We start from the raw sequence: 22,675 nt of genomic DNA on the forward strand, positions 1-22,675 counted from the left end.
TCATATTTTTAGCATCTATAATGACATCTTTGTCATCTATAATGCCACAAAACTTAATTCCCTATTAATGCCAGATAATGGCCTAGATAAGTGTGGATCAGTTGCTGTGTACATGCACATGTGCCCGTGTGTGTCCTCTAGAGGAAGTCTGTTAAGCCATGGAAAAGGGTAGAAGGACAAGCACGTGGAGAGTGCAGCAGGCATTGCTCATTCTGCCCCCCACAAAACTTCAAAGCCAAGGTTAAATCCTTTAGCCCACTGTCCACACACTGAGTTTGTGTCAGTGTGTGTGCACACGTGTGTATGCTTTGTACATCTCTGTTTATTCAATACTAAGGTGACTATTATGCAATAACCCAACAAACATTTTCCACTGAACAAATGTCAAAACCATAAATGTGGGAGCAGATGTTACCTGAATCATTTTGTGAGGTCAGCGCCGCAGTATTCATACAACAACAGTTCCAAACAACTCTCAAAGCCTCATTTAAGACCTTTTTTTTACAATTTAATATAAATCGTTACAGGGTTCTTGCTAGAAACGGCCAGATGTTGCAACTAAGCAGCGTACTGTCCTCACTACATGCACAAACTCATCCTTGAGCCTGTATTTGGCTTCAGCAGTCTGAGTGAGGCGTGTCTAGGGGGTGCCTTCCAAAGTTACTGTTGGACAGTAACTATTTATCTGTCTTCCAACTCACCCCTCAACCCACACAGCAGTTCATACCCAAGCTGCAACCACCTAATCGTAAAAAGAAGCCATCGCTGAAGTGCCAAAAACTGCAGTTCCTCAAATGGCCACTTGAGGCAGCTCCAATAGTGAGTCAATTCTCATAGACTCCAGTGAGTGAAGGTCTACTTTTACTAAATTAAGCACTAAGTAGCAGGTAGGGTGTCTGCAATCACTACACATGGTTAAGGGCTGAACTTGTTCACTATCTCATTAGCCACGTAATTTATTTGCCTTGTTCATTACTGTATAACTTATAAATTAGCATTTGCTAACACCTCAGTCCTCTCCAGCATTCATCCTCTCGTCTTAAACAGGGCTCCTTCGGCAACAGCTTTGATGTCAAACTCAAGGCTTAAAATCATTGTCCACAAACCTATAGTTGGGGGCTACCTCCACTTTTTATACAGTCTAGTCTCACACCCTATGTTTTAATAGCCCTAACATCAAACAAGAAGAGTAACTGGAAAGAGAAAACTTATTTATAACTCAGCCACCAGTGAAATTTGATTGATCATTCCAACTCAAAAAACTGATTGGTAAAAGCTGAGCTTATTTATTATATATATATAGTTATATTTAGTTTCATTCTAAAGTTCTTATTATGAGCCATACATAAAACATAAAGTTAAACATAAAAAGTACATGGTATACTGGTAGGAGAAAGACATACCTTTGGGCCTTCAGGACCCACTGTGCCGACATCACCGCGATCACCCTGTGGGAGAGTGGAAGGGACAGGAAGATACATATTAACATGTGTAAATAATAATATTAAAACCATTGTCTCCTAAGGCGATCATCTCTGTCCATTATCAACTTTCCTTCTAAAACATCAGATACTTTTCATGCAGAGGCAAACTAAACTAAACTGGATGTTTCTCTGCTGAAGAAAAGCAACAAGAAACATCCTTCATGAAGTTAAAAGTTGACTGTGGAAAATCAATAGCTAGTTATAGCTCTCTGGTCTCAATGAAAAATCCATTTATTTCTCAATGGGCGATGTGAACTGTAGGATTTTGTACTGGAACAAGTATTTTGAGCCAATCTAGCCACATGTTGGATTCTAATAACCAGATAGTTTTCAGACTCACCTTTTGTCCTGGCACACCTGGCTCACCCTGGAGAAATAAAACAAAGTATTTAAATGCCTAGCCAGAGTAACAAATTCAGTGTTTTATATTGACAGATAAACAGGTGGCTGAGGGTTTAAAGTTTAAACTATTCCAACCACATGCTTCAGCAGTTCAGCCATAACGGCTCAGCTCACAAGTGATAAGCTCTTGTGTGAGATTGAGCTTGTTTTCCATAGCTGAAGGCGTTTACAGGACTCTGAACGCCTCTCTGACCCTTCAATCTACATTCCTTCTCTTAAATAATCCGTGATGCAATTAATGCATCATGTGGAGATCTACTCATCCAATCCAGAGGAAGCGTGTAGTGTTGTGTAGGCGAGGTTGAATTTCAGAGCAGCTGCACGGAGACCAAGTGGAAACATCTTGACTTGATCCCTGCTTCATGTGGCTTGTTGTGTTTGGACCTGAGTGTGTTTGTCTCTAATAACGCTGGAGTCATCATGAGAGTTACAGTGATGCTAATCAAGCTTCGCAGAACAGTCATTCTGCTGTTTGGACAAGAACAGAAACGTGTTTACCTTCAGTCCCAGTAAAAGCTGCAGAAACAAAGCAGAGAACACAAAACGGTTAATGTCGCAGAAACAAACTTTCACCCATGACAAGGTTCTGGAAAATCAAAGGCAGAGGACGCTCTGAACCAAAGCTTACCCTCGGATCTTTTCCGGGTTTACCAGGTTCACCGGGCTTACCCTGTAAGAAGAGAACACACATGCTTCATAGAAGATCAACAAAACTGTGCACAATATAGACAACTGTACCAAATGAGGATGCAGTAAAAGCTTGATGGTCAATTCTACATTTTTTCCCATTTACTTAATAAAGTCAAAGTAGCACAATAGTTAATCAAAACTCAACTTGAACTTAAAACATTTGAATATTGAACAGCTCTAGTTTTATGTTCTTATGTTGCAACATGGAATTGATGTCAGTTCTGGAACAGCAGCATGTCAGGTTTTAGGGCCTATGTCCACTAACGCCGTTTTTTGTGCTGGCAGCGCCCACAACCTTAATGTCAGAGCGCTCTCATCGGTGCTTACTGTTGCTAGGTTATGAAAGTTGTCTGGCTGCACTTCCGTTTCCCTTGGTTGTGACCGTTAAGGGCCTGTGTCCACTAACGCCTTTTAATACAAAACCAATGCAGTAATACAAAACCAATGCAGCGTTTTCAAGGCTCAACATCATCAGCGCAAAAACCTCCTCGACAACAGCTGTTTATTGTCGCTGAGCTCTCAGTTGAAAATAGTTCAACTTTTGGAAAACTGCCGTGCTTATCAATGTCACTTCTCCCTCACCGACCAATAAAAATCTAGAAGGGGCGGGACTTCAGACATCAACTTTGTCATCAACAATGACAGCGGTGAAGTGGATCATTTCATTTTTGCAAGGCTACAATTTCCAAGTGTAGAGCTGCTGCTAACGCCAGGAAATAATTCCTTTCTATTGTTTTTATGTTTTCTTTGTAAAATTTCATTAAAAATAAAGCAAATATTTAGCACACAGAGCAATTTTAAACAGAAGTCATCACTAACGAGTGAAGCAGAAATACTGCCAGACAACTATTGTAACCAAGTAACAGTAAGCCCCAGTGAGATGCGCTTGTAAATTGAGGTCGTGGGCGCTGCCAGCGCAAAAGGCAACGTTAGTGGACACAGGCCCTGAGTCTGTTTAAATTGCTCTGTATGCCTAATATTTGCTTTATGTTTTTGTTTAAATTTTACAACGAAAACATAAAAACAATGGAAGGGAATCGTGACCTGGCATTAGCAGAAGCTCTGCACCTGGAAATTGTACCCTTGTAAAAGGGGAAGGATGAATTAGCTCCTCCTCCACCATTGTTATTGACAAAGTTATTAAATGAAGACCCGCCCCTTCCTGATTTTGATTGGTCGGTGAGGGAGAAGTGACATTGACAAGCAAGGCGGTGTTCCAAAAGTTGAATTATTTTAAAGTAGCGCTGTGAGAGCAGCGACAAAAAACAGCCAATGCCAAGTGGCGAATGCTGAACTTCATTGGTTTTGTACAGAAAATAGGCGCTGCTAGCGCAAAACACACAGTTGGTGGACACAGGCCCTTAATGGTGTCCCCAAGCAAAGTGATCCTAAATGTAATATTCTTACTATGCTTTCACTTCTCTTAGTCTGACTATTTATAGTACCAGTGCTGTGTTCACTTCACTGACATGATGTATTTCATGGGTTATGAGATATCCCTAGTTTCATACATTTTACTTTGGACACTGATGCAGTGCAGGGTCCATTTTTTTTGCACGGGAAGCAAAGATTTGTGGTTGCCAGAGCAGGGAAGTCAGAATGTATTGATGAAGACTCATAAACTTGCTAATGATGGGTATCTTCCAAACAACTTCTGTTGTCTGTGCAAAGCTGAGGTGTTTCTTAAGGTGCCAAATGAACAGTTGTGAAAACTAAACTCCTGCCTGGAACTCACCGGTGGGCCACTGGCTCCGTTCAGGCCTGGGGGTCCGGGGGGCCCAGGAGGTCCTGGGGGTCCCTGCGCTCCAGGCTCGCCCTGCTGAGAGACCTTGAGTTACAACCTGCCATGCTGGACTTTGCCAAACAGGCCATGCTTAAACAACAACCTCACACTACACCTCAAACAAGTGCAGCGAGGGGGTGCAGAGAGGAAGGTTAGCTGGGGAGCAAGCCAAGCGGTTACAATGAGTACAAGATTCATTCCTGACCTCAGTAAGTCTTATCTGCTCTAGGATATTCTAAGCTTAAGGTTTACTTATTGGCTTTTAAAGGGCTTTCCCTGGTCTTCTTCTGACTTTAAGCCCTTCACTGTCAATGAGGAGAGTAACCAGAGTCCTCCTTGCAGGTACTACTGGAGCTTGGTTAGGTCCTGGAAACCAGGCAGTGTATTGAGGGCCATTTAAACGTCAAATATTGGCACTGGTTCCCAGGAGAAAGATTGAGGAGGACTTCGTCGTATAATGCCAGAGTCCATACTTGAGCAAAGAGAGGAGTTAGAATTGCTAACTGCTATTTTACCAAAGTGGGGTCCTTCACATGATGTCAGATAATGACACCTGACCAAGTTCCAACAAAGAACCCCGAAGTTTTGAAACTCCAGAGAAGGCCGGCTGTAAATGCACCTTCAGGTCATAATCTTTTCTCCCGCTGTGGTTATAATGCTGTTTTTTCTCTCAGTGCCTTGTCTTTATTTGGATAGCAAGGTAAGGTTTGAAAAGCCACAAAAAATTGAGGCTATTTGTCCTGGATCTCATTTTGCAGGTTGTCAAAGATACTCCATCTTTAGAGTTTAGCTCTATATTCTGATTTCTCATGGGAAAAGAGTTGCATCATCTCTGACTGCATAAATTATTGCTGTTTGTATTTGAAATGAATTAATGCAACTTTGTGATTGATCTTTCCTGTAGCTTCTATGATATAGACAGCTTCATTGAACTGAGAACTGGAAACTTTCTGAAACCAAACAAAACCAAATAAAGAAAATGTACAATGAGCTCAGGATATGAAGAGAATAAATATCTGACTATAACATGTCCTGAATCTGTCCTCCTTTGTTTTAAACAAAAGTAATTTCCGCTTCTCATCTTTTAGAACTCAAAAAATCAATTTCCTGATTGCTACAGGCTCAATATTTTAAAGAGAAGACGCCTCCGTATAGAAATATCCATTTCATAGAGGGCAACAAGTTTGCATGGCAGGACGTTTAATGGATTATGCAGGAGCACATTATTTATTTGCACATGTGGTCCGACTTAGGGAAGTTCCTAACACGAAGCATTGGCCGTACTTCAGTCACTCAGCAATCACTGTGTTACTGAAGAACACACATTGTACAGTAGCTCAGGACTGCAGAGTGCTGCCAAGCTCCTGAGATAATGGAGAACATATCCAACCACATGAGATGCATGTTTTATCATCCATCTTCTGCTCTGCAGGGCCGAATATGTCCATGTATGATTCATGTGTCTGAACATGTAAGGCCGTTTTCATACACACGTATGGATGGACTTACTGCTGCCAATAGATGATGGTTAAATGTGCTGTTCTGCAGTTTGACCACATGTAGCGTGTCCTGGATCAGAGCAGACTACACGCCCAGGATAACAGAGACACAAGACGCCAATTCAGCTAACCTGTGCCAGAGTACCACATGAACCACAGGACAGCGCACTGAGGCTCTTACTGTCTTCTAATGGGTAAATTCATGGTTTCATTGCATCCTAAAGAAAAGAGTTCATTACCTCGACCATGGAGGTTGTGTTGTTGTTCGTATGGGTGTCTGATTGTATGTTTGTCAAAAGGATTGTAGAGAAAACTGATTGCCCGCTTAATGAAACTTTGTGGAAGAGCTTAGCAAAATTCAGCATTTTGTTTGACATCCTGTCCAGTGGTATAGACAGAAAAGACCTTGAGCCTTGGAAATGACTAAACATTGAGAAGCAGTAGCAGCCAAAAGTTGGTTAATTACAGCACGGTGGCGGAGGAGGGCGGGGGCGGTCGGCATCCACATTGCGGGCAAAGAGAAAGGGGCGAGTAGGGGGCAGAGAGAGTTGTACCTTGAGGCGTTTTAGGATTAGAGGGCTTATTGAGGGCATGTTGCGCACGGTGATGGGCAACATCTGCCGGGGGCAGTCACAAAGCACAGGTGGCCAGCGGTGCAAAAAGGTCACAGGGCAAAGGTCACCAGGAGGCCAGAGAAAGGAAACAAGGTAGAACATGGAGAACGAGGGAAGAGGGTTGAGGGAAATGGAGGGAGAAGAGAAATAGAACATTAGAGTAAAAAGCAAGGAAATGGGAAGGCCAAGGAGAGAAAAAAAGGAAACAAGGTCGAAGAAAGGAAAGATAAACGAGGCACCAGCAGAGCAAACTACAGGCCTGGAGTGGTGGAGGGGATGGTTGATGTACAGTGATGCTTCTTTATACGAAAAGAATGTAACAACAATTTCTGACACACTGTCAGAGTCTATCGTTTGGAAATCATCAAGCATCCCCTGTTCAGGATTATTGTGCATCAATGTCCCCTTTAGCACCAAGCCAGGCCTTTAGATTGCAGCCGAGCAGAGGTGGGCGCCAGTCTTGCCACAAAGAGAGTACAGCAGCACAGTTATATAGCAGGTCGAGACTTACTGTGGCCAACTGTCCAACACAGGGCTGTACAATACGCCGCTTCTGTTGAGACGACCAGCATGATCAGATAGAGGTTTAGGAGAGGGTTGTAAAAGTATGATCTATTATTCCATTGATAGTTACATCCCCCAACTAACCCCAAGTAGAACCAGCAGCTTGCAACTTGCCTTCTTTTTACAAAGCGTACATATTTCCACAACTATAACCTTGAAAGCAAAGACTTCCCCCGATACTCTGAATCCAAAAACAGAATTCAATGCTATTTACTATAAAATATTTCTGTTGTTAAAAGTCAATTTAGGAAAGAACTACCTCTCATTGTGTGATCAGTCACACTCTTGTTAAACAGTTCATTTATAAAACAAAAATAACAATATAAGCATAATTTCTATGGAAATATATACAGCATGTTATGATTAAATATAAGTAGGGGTATAATTGTTGTAAAAGTAGGCAAGTGTGCAGCTTCCCCCCTCACCGTTTCCAGCTATCCACCACAAGTTGAAACAGGTTTAAAAGTATAGAAGTCAAAGGATGCCAAAATTAGAATGAAATATTTTAATCAAATTCAAATGTTATTTTGAAAAAAATATCCAATTCAGATTAAAAATTAATACAAACTATAAATAGAAAATGGCAAATTTATAAGTAGGTTACAAAAACAGCTACATTGTTTCTTTATACGGCATTATTTTTGGTCTGTAAACGATCTTTATGCTTGTACCATCTGTTACTGATCTTTTTCTTTTGTCAATAATTGCTATAATAATAATAATAATAATTTATTTGTCGGATGATTTTATGGTTCTTACTTTAGAATTTCTTTGTGTCATTTCTTACAGACCAAACGTTACTTTCATTTTTATTTTCCAAACAGTTTTGGCATACACAATATTCACACATATGGAAATAAGAGAATTTAATTCAATGATTTCATTTGAAGATTGGCATCCTGTGCTTTGACATTATGCACAATTAACCTTAATTCCAGAAACAATTTAAAGAGATATTAACTGCATGAACCAAACCCGTAGAAACATTGCTATCCCATTTATCTTTATACTTTCGGGTGGAGAGCAGAGGGTTGAAGAGTGCCTTGGCTCTATGGCAGTGGCTCTCTTTGCGGCACGACTTGGTGTCACCCCCACTGAGGGTTATCTATCTGGGTGTTTGAGGCACCCACAAACCTTTAACGTCAGAGCCTGACTGGAGCGCAAGGCAGCCAGGGTTTTCAGAGGCAGATCCTGCACAAAGAGGCCCTACACACCAGGGAAGTGGTCATTTCAGTCAGTGCTGGTAATGGTTGCAACAAGCCCCTTACCAACCACACAAAAAGTCATGTTTTGTAAAGTCTGACTTAAGATGATTTTAGTTTCAAGGAACAGCTCCAGAAGTTGATTGCTATTCTCTCAGAGAGTGAGATGTTCAGATGTTTCTAAACAGAGCTTAAGTTATGATGTGGTTAGCCTAGCTTAGCATAAGTCTCTACTTACAAATCTAACATATACTAAATCTCTCAGTGGATGGTTTTGATTTTGGACTTATTGGGGCTATAATTTGACCAACCCACACTACAGTGAAAAATAGTGGTTAATGGTTAATAATAATAATGTTTTTTCAAAAAATACTTATAGTAGTTAGAGTTATTCATAACTACATCTTAAACACTGAATCCTTACACAATTTTCCTGCAGGTTGAAATGTGCCACATAGATGAAGCTGCCTTGCCTTGCTGCTGAAATACCCATTACACAGATATTTGCTGATCTTGCTAGCTTTGTTCTGAAAGGCAAACTCTCTAAACACAGAACTGTTTACCTCCCCCTACAGAAACCCCCCAACCCCCAGGGGTCTCACTATAGTACTGAGGCCCTTAGAGTGAGCAGACACTGGGAATGGACCTCCCATGCAGGCTGCTGCAGGGAGCTCTGAGGTGTGAATGGAAAACAAATTCGACAAGCATACAGTTTGTTAGAAAAGAGGGACTCGGCCTAAATCAGCCAACTCAACATCCTCTCTGGGTCTTTGTTCCTCTCAACTTCCCATTCTGAAATGTTTGTAGCCTGATGCATTTGCTGTCCAGAGATTTATATCACAATATGATGCATTATAGATAAAATATCATAAAACAATGTGAGTATGCATTGTAATGTTATTCTGGGGACCTTTTAAGGAGCAGAAACAGGTAACAAATGTTTGATCATCTTAGTAGGAGGTTGAATTATTCTGGAAATGGACTTAGCTATCTGAAAAATCCCCCTTTACACAGGAGACACTTATTCTTGGCAACTCCACACACAGGCTCTTATCACGTCCGACTGCGTGCTCCAGCAGGCTGCTGGTAATTGCTTTGTTTTTCCCTCAACTAGGCAGACCCCAGAGACGAGGGGCCGAAGAAGTGCTCGGCTCTGCATGTGCTACCCATCATTGTGCTACTCGCAATTTGCCTGTCCAGCTTCTGCAGAAGTTTCTCCCCTTCCAACTTCAGATTTCTGACATTACAACACTGTACATACAGATAATGTTATACGCTGTGGGATAGAGTACAGGTAAAGGTTCAGTTCAGTCAATGAAAATAACATTTATATTGCACTGTAAACAGCAGATTCAAATAATGTTGGGGATCAGTCCCAAAAGCATTTTCTTACCCGGTGTGTGTAGTCTCCACAAACGCCCTGGAGAGAAGAGAAATAGTTGAATCAGAATAAAGAGAACACAAAGAGTCAACTAATGGTGTTAGGGATTAAAAATCAGAACATCTCAACTTCTGCTGCTTTGATTTTGAACTTTCTTTATAAACCTCTCTTTGTGCAGTACTGTAACTTTATGGAATTGCAACACAAGTTTGCTGGAGTAACCCTTAGGTCAAGTGTCTACTACTCCTGGCTGGTAAGCTATAGAATGTGCTCCTCGCTGTCAAACTAGTGCAAACCATGTCTCACCTTCTCCCCTTTGGGTCCGGTTTCCCCCTAAAAGGTGAAACAACACAGGTTAATGGGATACAGAAGGTGAGGGGTTAAGCTGTTCGCAGGTTATTATCTCAGCACTGACTCTGACTTACCGTGACTCCTTTAGGACCACGCTGACCCTGAAAGACAACAGCAACACATTCAGTCTTTAATGGGATTCAGGAACTGACTTACAGCTTGTACAATAAATTCAACATGACTCAGCACAAATTCTTTAACATGAGTGAAATGAGGAAACATGTCAAGGGATCAATCAAACTAATGAATTAGCTGTTGCAGGAGTCTATTCCAATTACTCGTTGAGACCGAAGGTACTCAGTTTGACTTCCCATCAGGCCCTGGGGTGTGCCCAGTGTAAGAAGCTGTCAGAGCTCAGCGACCGGTTGATTAATGAACTCAGGGAGACGACCCAGTAGGACACATCCAGCGCACCCCACGCCGGTGACCTCGCAGAGTCAGCAGCTCTAAAGCCACTTTGTGAAGGCAACAGCACCTCTATACATTTACCAGACAACCCCTCAAAGCCCTTTTCAATACAAGCTGACATTTCTCAGGAAGGAGACGAAGAAACAGGAGCTCATTACGGGGCCATTAATCAACATTAAACGTTATTTCAACAGTATCCAACCCCACTTGGCTTCCTGGAAAGTTTGTCATTTGTGCTGGCACTGGAGCTGGACGCAGAAGGTGCAGGTCCCCCACTTCTAAAAACAAACCCAAGCATGATGACTTCCCCCCCGTCTGGCCAGGAGTAATGGTCCACAAGCAGAGGCCTGAGAGACGCTACTGAAATCAGCAGTTAGCAGTATAAAAGCCAGAGCATCAAAGTAAGCTGGACAGAATAAACTCTAATGTCCTGCTAATCTGTATTAAAGCTGATCATAAATCCAGAGGAGGATTTAAATAATCGAGGAAAATGGCCAGTTAAGGAAACTCGAATGGTCAGAGTCAGATGTGTTTCCCAACACCATCACCAGGGCATTGATACTGCCCAATGTAACAATGTCTTTTATCTTCCATAGAAATTGATTTCACTGTTATTTTCGTTAATGAAAACTGTGACGATAAAAGTGTCAAAAATGACAGATGGTACAACAAGCGTAAAGATCTTGTACAGGCACAATAGTGCAGTATGAAGAAGCAACTGCTTTTCAAAGATGTAAAATATTTGTAGTAAATTTACCATTTATATTTATAGTTTGTATTCTTTTTTTAATCTGAATTGGATTTAATGTTTGTCTAAAAATAGATTGTTGACAATAAAATCTCTGATGACACGTACGTTTTGTTTTCGTTAACGAGACGAGACGGGACTTAAATGTTGGTGGTGGGCTGTCACACATTTAAAATCCATAATATTTTCCATAACTGTGCGTCTAATCTGTCTGTCGAAATACAAGCAATGAAGTCCTGTAACCGTCTGAATTGGTTTAGGGGCATGAGCAGATCCCCCTGAATCTGACCCAGACATACAGGTGATGATGTCCCAAAGCGGCAGCTTGACAACGCCATCAATGCACTGTAGTAACGAGAGACAGAGAGACGCCCTGTGGCTGCAAATTAGGTGGGAACAATCAAGTGGGAGAGTCTAGGCTAGATTATCCAACTAACGTAAGGAATCCGGATATTACACGAGTAAAAGTGTAAAGAGAGTGAAATGTTGCTTTACAGATTTAAACACTTGATACAATCTGTCACCTTGATACCTATCTCTGATACCTGTATTAGGCTGATTGAATTAGTTTAAAGAAAGAAAATGTTTTTACTAAAAGTAATGATATAATATAATATTGACAAATTTGACTAAAATGTTTTAAGTTGTCGTCGACTAAAACTAGACTAAAAGTATAAATGGATTAAAAAAATCCAATCCAAAACAAAATGACTAAAACTAATAAGCATTCTCGTTTTAAGACTAAGACTAAATCTCTATCTAAAATAGCTGCCAAAATTAACCCAGATTGATTCATTAAACTCACATTTTAACATACTTACACATGGTGGTATACTTAAGGGCACAGAAGGATCACAGTTATACCAAATAAACTGGTATAGTAAAGGTTAGGCCACCAAAACCCTTTGAGAATGCTCCACACCCATCCATAACCCCATCTCCACGACTTCATTTTCCACCTTCAAAGACATAAAGGTCGCTCCACTTTCTGAACTGAAATTGAACATAAACTTTAACTGCCTGTGAAAGCTGAAGATCTGCTCACTTGCTTTTGCTCTTTAACAGCTCAGAGTCAGCCAGAGTCAGTCGTCTTCAGATCATTACTTATGAGCACTGAAATGGACAAAACCTGGTCCTGCTTTCACTATATGGATAATAAGGAATCAATGATTTGGAATACAAATAGCAAATGTTGAGGCATTGAATGTTCCAAATCCTTTTAAAGCACAGGCTTACATCCTTTAATGCCCATTTCAGTTTGGAGGAGTTTCGCCCCTCAATCCAGAGTGAAGGCAAGAGAGCAGCTAACAGCCCCCATCTGTCTCGACCCTTGAGCTGCTGCATGCAGCCCACTGTTTGTCCACTACTGTGTTTCATAAATCACACCAACGCTCTGTTATCATTATAACTTAGAGGGTACAAAAGAAACACACAGCTGAAGTGGCCTTAACGGAAAAAGAAACATTCGTCACAATCATTTTGTGTTTTCTTTGGCTTGTTGGTTGTAAATTTTCATTTCACATGCCCAACATGTTCGTCCAATATGGGCTGAAATTAAAGATTTATGTTAGTGATGGTATTCTTGTGCTACTATGAAAATCAGGATTGAAGGAATGCTTACCATGTCTCCTTTCGGCCCGTTCTGTCCCTGTGTGCACATTACAACAGTAAACAGAGGTGGCCAAAGAGTTCAATCAATTCAAACAGAAGCTCCTCTTGATTTCATTGGGTATATTCATAGCATGTTTAACCCCACCCTATAATAACAGTAATGACACTAATAGGCATTTTATTACAATAATGATGATAATTATTCTCAGCTTAATTATGCTCATTATCATCACAGATAATCACAGCTCTGGCACTGCAGGAGCGCTAAATTACACAGTTATTTCACTTTTGACAGGAATGTGGGGAAACTCACAGCCTTGCCATCCAACCCAATTGGACCCTTGAATAAAGAAGAGAAAGAGATGTTTGAGCGCATATAGAGTTACATCGCCAAGTTTCTGCACCAACAGCTGGAAACCCTCCAAACATCAGTTGGAAAACAGGCTGCGTGCACAAATACAGTGAAAACACATGATACAAGTCGAATGCTTTGACAGGTTGTGTGGGTGTAGATGAATTAAATCATGTAGTAAAATGAATTCCAGTTAGGATTAGCCCTGATTCAGGATTGTCATACTGTGTATCATGAGCCTGGGCAGGCCTCTCACTGAACTCAGAATTATTAGTCGCTCAGGACCTCGTAAATTTGGTCACAGGAGGACTGTTGAAAGTATTTCTTTAAGATGGAAGAAAAAGAGATTGTGTGAGTCGGAAGTAACACAAAATGTTTTGAGCACTGTTTGGCTGCAACTGGTGGCTAAAAGCTACGTTTTTCAGACATAGAAATAATTATAATAGTGGTGTCATTTATAAATCTTCTGGTCATTAATCTGAGTGAACTCGTGTCAGTGAGTCATCTCTGACTTTACATGGCTTGTAGTGACTTTAATAGAAACCACCTGTATCTTTTGGGATGATCGTTTTTGTCACTTTACAATGTGAACCAGACTTTAAAAGTCAAGACAAGATTGTCTCCAATCCAGTGAGTTTATATTCTCAAATAGGTACAGAATCATATGAGTGTCTGAAATGTTCCTATCTAGGACTGTGTATGACCTCCATCAGGGCTGCGTTATAATGTCTTGTTTTAAGCTAACTAGTCTTTAATAGGCTTTAAGATCATGGCTTGTTACTTCCTCATTGCCTGTTAAGTAATTATTATTTTATGTACTGTAATTTTATGTTGCAGGTTTTTGCCTTATCAAAACATTAGTTACGGTTCAGTGTTTTCAGCGCTCAGCATCCTCGGTGCAAAAACGCCCTCGACGTCAGCAGTTTTTTGTCGCTGCGCTCACAGCGCTATATGTTGAAAATAGTTCAACTTTTGGAACACCGCCACGCTGGTCGATGTCACTCCTCCCTTACCGACGTATCAAATTCAAAAAGGGGCAGTACTTCTGACATCAACATCATCAACAACAATGGCAGAGGAGAAGCTAATCCTTGTGGGGGGTTTTTGAGGGTACAATATCAGGTCTAGAGCAGCTGCTGATTCCAGGACATGATTCATTCCATTGTTTTTATATTATATTATGTTTTGTTTTATATTATATTTTTACAACTTTCACAACCTAGCAACGGTAAGCACTGGTGAGAACGTCGTGAGCACCGTAAGTGGACTCAGGCCCTCACCCTGACAGACCTTACAAACAATAGTCATGACTTACCGGAAAGCCTGGAAATCCTCTTGTTCCAGGTTGTCCCTAAAGAGAAACAGAAAAAAACATTCACTGTGTTTGTTAAACTGAAGAATCACTGACATTAAAATATGCAAGCAGTGTAAGAAGATACAGTTTTCTCCCCCAATCCCTCCATAGAGGTATTTAGTGATTTAGTGAAATTGATTTTGACTCAAAGAGTGATTCTGTCGAGTCTTGGGAATACAATAAACATGTGTTCGTGCGTTCTCTCTGCACAGGAGGAATTTAGACGCTGAAATGGAACGCCTTAAAGAACAAGGAGCTTTAATCTAATACACTTGTACAACTACTGAGAGAAGGTGAATGAGCTCAATGAGTGTGTGTCAATAACAATTAGCCTGATACTCTGATGGTGGCCTGTTGGAGCTTTTCTACACTGCTTGTTGAACTGGTAGAAGACATTTAATATCCCCGGGAAAAACAGTAAAGGAAAAATACAGACATGGGGGAAGACTATTATCAGGAAACGGCGAACGTGACTAATGAAACCGATTGTAGAGACTAGTCACGTCCAACTGTTGAGCCAACATGAACAAAAGGTGCTCAGAAACCATCCATCTGCAGATGAAGACCACAGGACACTTAAAAGCTCTTGGAGAAGCTTGTAACCATACCTTCTGCACTATACTTCTATATAAATACTATAATAACATTTCTAAAGTCGAGAATTAACTATCGCTGCTTAGCCCTTCAGCCAACACAAATGACTTCTAAAAGTGCTCAGAAAAATGGAGACATCCATCTGCTGATGAAGACCAGATGTGCTTGTGTGTTATTTCCCTTCAAACAATTTCTTGCATGTATTTAAGAGGTCATTGTGCATGTGCTATAAAATATCATGTCTCTAAAATATGACTCCTTTGCAGCCCATAGTCGAGCTGTTAAGTTGAAAACCTTCCTCTAAGTGGAAAATATCTTCACACTCATCCATCTTACGCGATGAAATGACAATGTGGCGAAGAAGCCGAGGCTGCTGGCTGGCCTAAGCTGTCATTTCCTCTAGTTCTCACCTCTCTCTTGAATCAACTCCCTTGTTCCATCAAAGGTCACGACTGGAGTCTCTTATGTCAATCTCGCCTGCTGGGGTAAACTAACTTCTAAGTGTTTCTGACTGACTGGCCCTCGACGTTCAGGGCTTGGCTTCTTCTGCACAGGGCTTCCTCCACAGCCTGTTATTCATCAGAAATGCCTATTACCATCCAGGAAGAGTGGGCACACATGGATAGAGGTTGTAATAACCATCAATTAGAAAAACAGATGTGTGCACCACTTAAGTCAGCTAGACCCCATGGTTATGCCATCTTTCTCTCTCTCTTTTTGGGTTATTTATGTAGCCACATTGTTCTCCTGAAAACTAAAAAAGAAGAAGAAGAAACCCTGAACTGTTTTCGCCTCCCAAGACTTTGGATTACAACAAGAGGATCCATTAAGACCAGGACCTGGTGCCTGGATAGCTAACACTGAGCCCATTTGGACCAGGATAGAGTTTCTTGCTTGTATTATTGATAAAACAAGCATGACTAATGAGGTCATTTATGGAAAAACCACAGTTTCGCCTCTCTTGAACAATGCAGCTGTATCCACAGTCTGCTATTATATAACACTTGTCTCTTGCTTGTGGTTCATTCGTCCAGTCTTGATTAAAGTCGGCGTTGCTAAGCTAACACCCGCCCAAGCCAAGTAACCCAAAAGCCTGGAAGGAACAAATCTCTTCAATTGTCTGGTTTAATCAACAGAACTTAAAAGTCTGTTGGTGTCTTAGAACTTAATGTCTTAAACAGAGGTCTGCTAAAAATGGCTAGTAGCTAATAAAAAAAGCTTGGCGTTAAGATCAGATGTTTATTAGGTGTAGGGAGAGGTGAAGACACTTACAGGAGGTCCTCTTGGTCCAATGATGGACAGACCTGGCTCGCCTGGTGCTCCCTATTGACAAATGGAAAGAAAGGGAGAAAACAGCTTAGATGTGCAGGGAATTCCACTCTTTTCCAGTCACCTCTACCATTTATAAGAAAAATGTAGCACACTGATGCATTCCTCAGAGGGTAAACAGCTCCAGCCACTAGCATCTGCTCGTCTTATTCCAACCAATACATACCTCCTCTCAGAGAACTCTTGTGGACATGCACAAAGCTCATGTCCACTGGGACGTAACGTGACTATTGGTAGGGTTAGTTGGGAAACAGCTTAAGCTAGCAGCTAACATGCTAGCCAACCTTAAACATGCTAAAGCTTTTCTGTTGCAATGGCTATCCAAGATGGCTCCCTTTTTTTTTTGTTAGCTTGGAACAATCAGCCAAATAGGCACCCAACCAATACTATACTTGATGATGTGAGAGTTATGTCATCTATAAAGAGAAATCTATAAACCTGTGTTACAAGCTGAACGTCATGGTGTTTGAAAGATGTGGGCTTTAGCCAGGTACAGAGGTTCAAAGGATGCTTTATGATGCTTAATCGCAAATGTGGGAACCATCATTTTTGGAGCTGGACCCACACTAAGGTATCTACTCCACTGCTACATTGGTTTTGATCATTGTTTAATCTGTATTGACTGTATTGAACAATTTAGGATGACTTGTCTCATTGTCCAATCAGCATTTGCCATGTATAACGTGTAATACAATAACGCGCAAACCATATTTCATGACCATCCATGAGACCATTGGGCTAGCCAAGTATCAATTAAGAAAAATAATCAAATAATGGGATGATTTTTTTCAAGAAAAAAATAGCTTAATGCACATGTGTCCACTTGGAAGGGGCCCTTTCTGCTTGGTGGTGTCTGATAGTCCCAGCCATCAATCAAAGACAAAGGCCATTCTAAATATTTCTGAACAAATGTCTACTTTAGGAGGCCAAGAATTTGTTTCTCACTCTTGGTTTGATGACAGATAAATCCCTTAGGGGCCAGAGGCAAAGGTAATGACGGAGTAAGAAGGTTTATGTCAGATGAGGCAGTTTTCGGTTTCTTCTTTGGTTTTCTACAGGTTTACTACATTAGACAGGTGAAGATCTGCAGATACACTCAGGCAGAGATTGGATTACTTAACTTGTAAGAGGTCAAGGTCACAAGGAAAAGTTAGAATCACAACTTAAACCAGGACCCACTCTAAGAAAACACACATAAAACCAATTTCTGTGGAATCACAGAGACAAAGCTACATAGATCTCATTTCCTTCCAATTTAAGTGTTCTCAAGTGGAGTGTCCATCTGCTATGGCTCTTGGTTGTGTGTTTTTCTGCAAACCAATCCATCATGTCCAACTGTTTTTCTTTCAGCCTTGCTCAGTTTGCCAGTCGCTTGCCCAAAACTCTCTCCCACAGAACCCACAAAAGCCTTTTGTCTGACGAGTGCAGTGTTCTGGAAAAGGCAGCTCACACTTCTGCTCTTATTCACTTCAAATTAAGTATCATGAGTCTGCCCCACTCTTCCTGCCTAAGGAAGACACTTCCTTTTGAGAGATGATCTACAGCCAAGTCTGCTGAGTGTAAATCCTGGATTTCTTCATCCTCTCTGTTCTGGCAGCTACTGTGAGACACTATGGGCCAAATCTCAATCACTCTATTACAATAAGTTCCCTGCCTAGAAATAAAAAGAAAGCCTGTAGATTATTTTGGATGTTGATCCGAAGAGTGTTCCAAATATCCGCCACTGAGTTGTCTGCTTCTCCGCTTACCGTCTTGGTGGTCAGGTTACTATTTCTGTTCTCTAACAAGTCAGGCAAAGGCTAAAACAACTTTTGCTATAAATGACCGTATCAAAGATGGCTGGCTGACAAACAGCTATCACGGTGGTATGGCTGTCAACAATGCGCTCTCCCCTTTCATTGCAAATAATGATGTGTTTGAACAAATCTGTTAATCTGCTGTTTCTGGCTTTGATACAGCTGATAGATGGGGACATTACGATTGTTTTACCATTTTGCCATAACCGTTATGATCGTTTATGGATTGTTTTTTCAGTAGGCTACAAATACAACATGCAACATGTTGACTTTGAACAAGAGGCACCTACTACAGGACAGTTTATTACGTGTAATTGTAAGCCATCTTGCTTCTTCCTGCAGACTTGAACCTTCACCCACGTTTAGTCTGGACATCCAACATTATAACATTATATACATGTCTTAAATTGTGAAACAGCATATGACCCCCTCTTTAAGATAAACAGGGCTAAAAGACTCAGTAGCGCTAAAGGGGACTGCAAAGTTACTTACAAAACTACATATATTATTATTAAAGTCAATATTAATATGAAAAAGATTTATTAGTGCAGATGAAAAAATGCATCTTAGCCACATAGCACAAAATATGAATAAGTGATCTATTTTTAGTGATATATGTTTAGCTAGCACTTTAAAGATGCCCTGTAGAGCTTTCTTGCTAACAAAGTTTCTATTAAGTCCAACCAAACTGTCAAATATGTTGCTCCAAAGTGCTTATTAAAACCTCCACAGAGTAACTTTTAGCAGTTAACAGCTCCAAATTAAACTTGATGTTACTTCTACATATGAGTTTGTTTTCATTGATGAACTTCAATTCAACCTTGACTTAACCGCAGCAGACACCACATCCTCTCTGTGGGTAGCCTTCATCATGGCCATGTGAATAAAAATGATTATGTTGATTTATGTGTTCCTGCACTGCTGTCATTGGCAGATTGACTGAATGTTCACAGTCTCTGTTGACACACTTTTGCAATTCATGAAGCCAAGTGGGAGAATTCAGAGCCTCCAGTAAAATTTGTGTTACATGTAATTTCCACCTCGAGGCCAATATCAATCATTGCTGTCCCAGCTGGCAGCTCATATTTATGGTAACTTCAGTGTGACAGAGAGCTAGGATTTAACTCTTACACAACACACCAGTAACAATATTTAGTTATATCAATGTATAACTCTATTCACTGTAAGGTCTCTTTGAGAATCTCCTCATGTACTCCGCTGTGGCCTCTATAAATGTCTCTCCACTTTCTTTGGGGAGTCTTAAATTAGAACTTTCAGACGGTTAAATGACAAACTGTTACTATTGTGTTTCATGGTGTAAAAGTTCAGGTAATCCAACCAGGGTGGGAAACCATTTACAGAATGTGTCCCTTATACTGTTTGAAAATACAGACCTGAGTCCTTGATATAAATCACATGCTACCTGTACTCACAACACACTGCACAGCTGGACACTTCCAACCACCAACGCCACCCAGTAAGTTACATTTAGCAACATATCAACTGACAGCCTTTTCATATTTCACAGGCTTTCTACAACTCATCCCTGCTGTGATGCAAGCAGAACGGGTAGACCAAAGACAAACAAGAACAACAAACAAAAGCCAGAAAATTAAAGGACAAATTTGCATTTTTTTTCTGCTACTTGTTTGACATAATCCATTTGGCACAAGCTCCTAAACTTACCTTCTCCCCTGCTTGTCCTTTTAAGCCCTGGGATCAGTCACAGCAGACACAGTCGCATGCAAAGGGGTGTGAAGAGGAGAGAGACACAAGAGAGAGAGGAACCAGTGTTAAAGACATGGAGAGGGTTCAGGGTTCATGCAGCATCCTCAGGACTAGTGGTGGGGAGGTGATGAAAGAGCTAAGGGAAGTTACTGTATGGGTATGTTAAGCGCTAAGTGGAATCTTAAGGCCTCAGTGTGCTTGAAACAAATTGATTGACAGATCGTTTAAAAGTATCTGAACCATCCTTTCTTACGCTGGGATCAAGGGTCTGCTATATATTCGTTTTGAAGTGGTTAATTTGACATAAATGCCAATTTTATGAGGCGTTTTCTATTATATATGCAGTCTGTTCATCACTAGAAATGTTCCAATACTGATTCCAGTTTTATCCTTTCCTATACCAACTCTGACACCTGGACTTGAGAACCCAAATACCCCTCTGATAATTGGGGGATCAAAAAAATATATACATATTACTGGTGGAAAAACACTGATGCTACATTTTGCTAGCTTTGACTAACATTAGACTCTCTGCTAGCACCGCACTGTTGTTGTTGTTTGTTGTTTGTAATGTGATAATCTACCTGACACCAAGTGTTTTTGGGAGGCTAACTGTTTATTACACAATACTTGATACAGCAGCAGCTGTATTCAACACTTATTAAGTGTAGAAGCAAGTGCAACAGAGTGATTGCTTTTTAGGGGAGACTGTTAAAATGTTATCCCCAGTTACATAACTCATCACGATATTACAAGGACTCTACGAGACAGAGAGAGTGTGAGAGTTCTTTCGCTCCAAGCATACTGAGACCTTAAGGATTGTCTGTGATAAGGAGCTACATGGATCCTTAAGGCGAAAAAGCAACGTCAAGATAAACCCCTCTAAAGAACACTGACTAAGGGTTGAACATCTTCATTTCCTCTATTATATCTCTAAGAGTCACTTCACCAGTACTGGCTTTATATTTTAAATGAGACTTAAAGTGGTCAGTTGTGTACACATGTGCTGTATTAGCTGTCATCATTAGATACTTTCATATTTATTGTAAAGGGTAATCTATTGTTAACTGAATTGTTTGTCATCTTTAGCCTTTCTGGCTCTTTTCAACATGAATATAGGAAGCTCACTTAGCTACTATTAGAAGGTCGGGCTTAATCCAAACATTTTAATTCAAATATGGCCGTATCCCGAGCCAAAAGAAATGTTCTAAACTAAGCCAGTGAATTGTGTGGTGATTCCTGTACGTTACTGGCTGTTAAGTGCAAAGTAATGTCTGGATGTGACCAAAGTAAGAAATATTTTGCAGTACGTGGCTGCACTGTTAGCAACAGACTGGGTGGGCTTAAATGGACATCAATCACAAGCTGTCAAACAACACAGCAGAAGTATATATATTATTTGACTGACAGTCTCACGTGTGTTTGAACTCTGCTTTGCCATTTAAGGCGGCATTGACAGTTGGCTTTGACAATACAAGCTCATTTTGTTGTAATATCCTGCTGTATGGTGGCCTAGAGCAGCCGTGAGAGGCAAGTGAAAGTTTTATTTCCTGTGTTTATGAGTTAAGAGCAGGTGGAAAAAAATCTTCTTACAGTTAATAATGACTGTATTAAGAGAATACATTTGTTTTACAACTTCAAAAAAAGTGCCGAATCTTTTTCTTTACCTGTTTTAACAGATGAAAAATAAGAAACTCAGAGAAATGATCCAAGAAAAAACCTTTTCTTTTCTTTTGGGAACAAGTTTTTTTCCCTTGATCTGATTTATAGATGGAAAAAAACAAGGGGCTTGAAGAAAATAATGATTTTAGCCACCTGTTGTTAAGTCATACACACGTGGGAGGAAGAATTTAGATCAGACTGAGAAAATGGATAACAATGTTTTTTTCTCTCTGAGGCCTCTCTCTGCTGCTTTAACATGTACAGCTTATTTTATTATTATTATCTCCGTAGCCTAACACATTTGAAGTTCAAAAGTCCAACAGACTTTAATGAAATTAAGATAATAGCTGGTGTCTGAAGCAAAATTAGAGATTGTATGTTATAACCAGTAGCTGATAATCACTGATTCATGATTGGTGCTCATATTGATTCATTAATTGGGTATTTCCTAACATCACAGTATCAATAAAGGTCTGCTTTGTTAACTTTGTTATCTCTGTAAGGATGAAACAATGTGGTGAGTTATTGTGTGCTGACAGATTCAAAAGTGAAAAGGTGGGAATAATTAAACTACCACTATATGTCACATAACATACTGTTAGCGTATCTGTTGTACGAGTAATAATTCAATTTCATATTTGTATAATGTCACAATGAAATAATTAAAGTCGTACATCACTTTTAATAATGTGGCAACATCAGCAATTCTATAGTCAATATAATTCTACCCCTGACAAATGGTTAACAAGTTCAATACTGCACTTTTGATATTCCTATTATTAATGATACATTTAATAAAAGAACTCAAACACCCACCACAGATATGTTCAGTGGGGTTCAATAAAGGTTTACACAATCTTTAAGAATAAATAAATAGAATAAATACATCCCATGCTTTCCTTAAAGCTGATATACTGCTTTGGCCATGTCATCATGAATGCACCCGCTACTATAGTGCACTTGATGCACAAGCCCAAGTCACTCACCATTCTCCCAGGAATTCCCATACTTCCTTTGTCACCCTATTGACCAATGCAAATTCAGAAGGAACAAGTGTCAATGAGAAGGTTAGACTGAGGACTGAAGTGAGCTCTTAAAGGGACACCTTGACATGTAGACTTTC

The 22,675-nt window shown here is 40.3% G+C and overlaps 1 protein-coding gene across 1 annotated transcript in view; it reads right to left on the bottom strand.

Annotated features, from left to right (window-relative positions):
* The window catches only part of col13a1 (collagen, type XIII, alpha 1), a 55,865-nt gene that overhangs the window by 29,026 nt on the left and 4,164 nt on the right, over nucleotides 1–22,675 (bottom strand). The window contains exons 2-16 of the mRNA XM_069658950.1: nucleotides 22,539–22,574; nucleotides 19,849–19,875; nucleotides 16,310–16,360; nucleotides 14,405–14,440; nucleotides 13,051–13,077; nucleotides 12,748–12,774; nucleotides 10,045–10,071; nucleotides 9,926–9,952; nucleotides 9,632–9,658; nucleotides 6,984–7,025; nucleotides 4,312–4,395; nucleotides 2,515–2,556; nucleotides 2,385–2,402; nucleotides 1,825–1,851; nucleotides 1,404–1,448 (exon numbers count right to left, since the gene is read on the bottom strand). Of these exons, the coding sequence (XP_069515051.1) occupies nucleotides 1,404–1,448; nucleotides 1,825–1,851; nucleotides 2,385–2,402; nucleotides 2,515–2,556; nucleotides 4,312–4,395; nucleotides 6,984–7,025; nucleotides 9,632–9,658; nucleotides 9,926–9,952; nucleotides 10,045–10,071; nucleotides 12,748–12,774; nucleotides 13,051–13,077; nucleotides 14,405–14,440; nucleotides 16,310–16,360; nucleotides 19,849–19,875; nucleotides 22,539–22,559 (528 nt within the window). The 5' untranslated portion in view covers nucleotides 22,560–22,574. The remainder of the gene's footprint in view (nucleotides 1–1,403; nucleotides 1,449–1,824; nucleotides 1,852–2,384; nucleotides 2,403–2,514; nucleotides 2,557–4,311; nucleotides 4,396–6,983; nucleotides 7,026–9,631; nucleotides 9,659–9,925; nucleotides 9,953–10,044; nucleotides 10,072–12,747; nucleotides 12,775–13,050; nucleotides 13,078–14,404; nucleotides 14,441–16,309; nucleotides 16,361–19,848; nucleotides 19,876–22,538; nucleotides 22,575–22,675) is intronic.

The sequence above is a fragment of the Semicossyphus pulcher genome, unplaced genomic scaffold, assembly GCF_022749685.1.
Source record: "Semicossyphus pulcher isolate SPU_LCO1_2020_fin unplaced genomic scaffold, fSemPul1.0.p SCAF_12, whole genome shotgun sequence".
Lineage (NCBI taxonomy): Eukaryota > Metazoa > Chordata > Actinopteri > Labriformes > Labridae > Semicossyphus > Semicossyphus pulcher.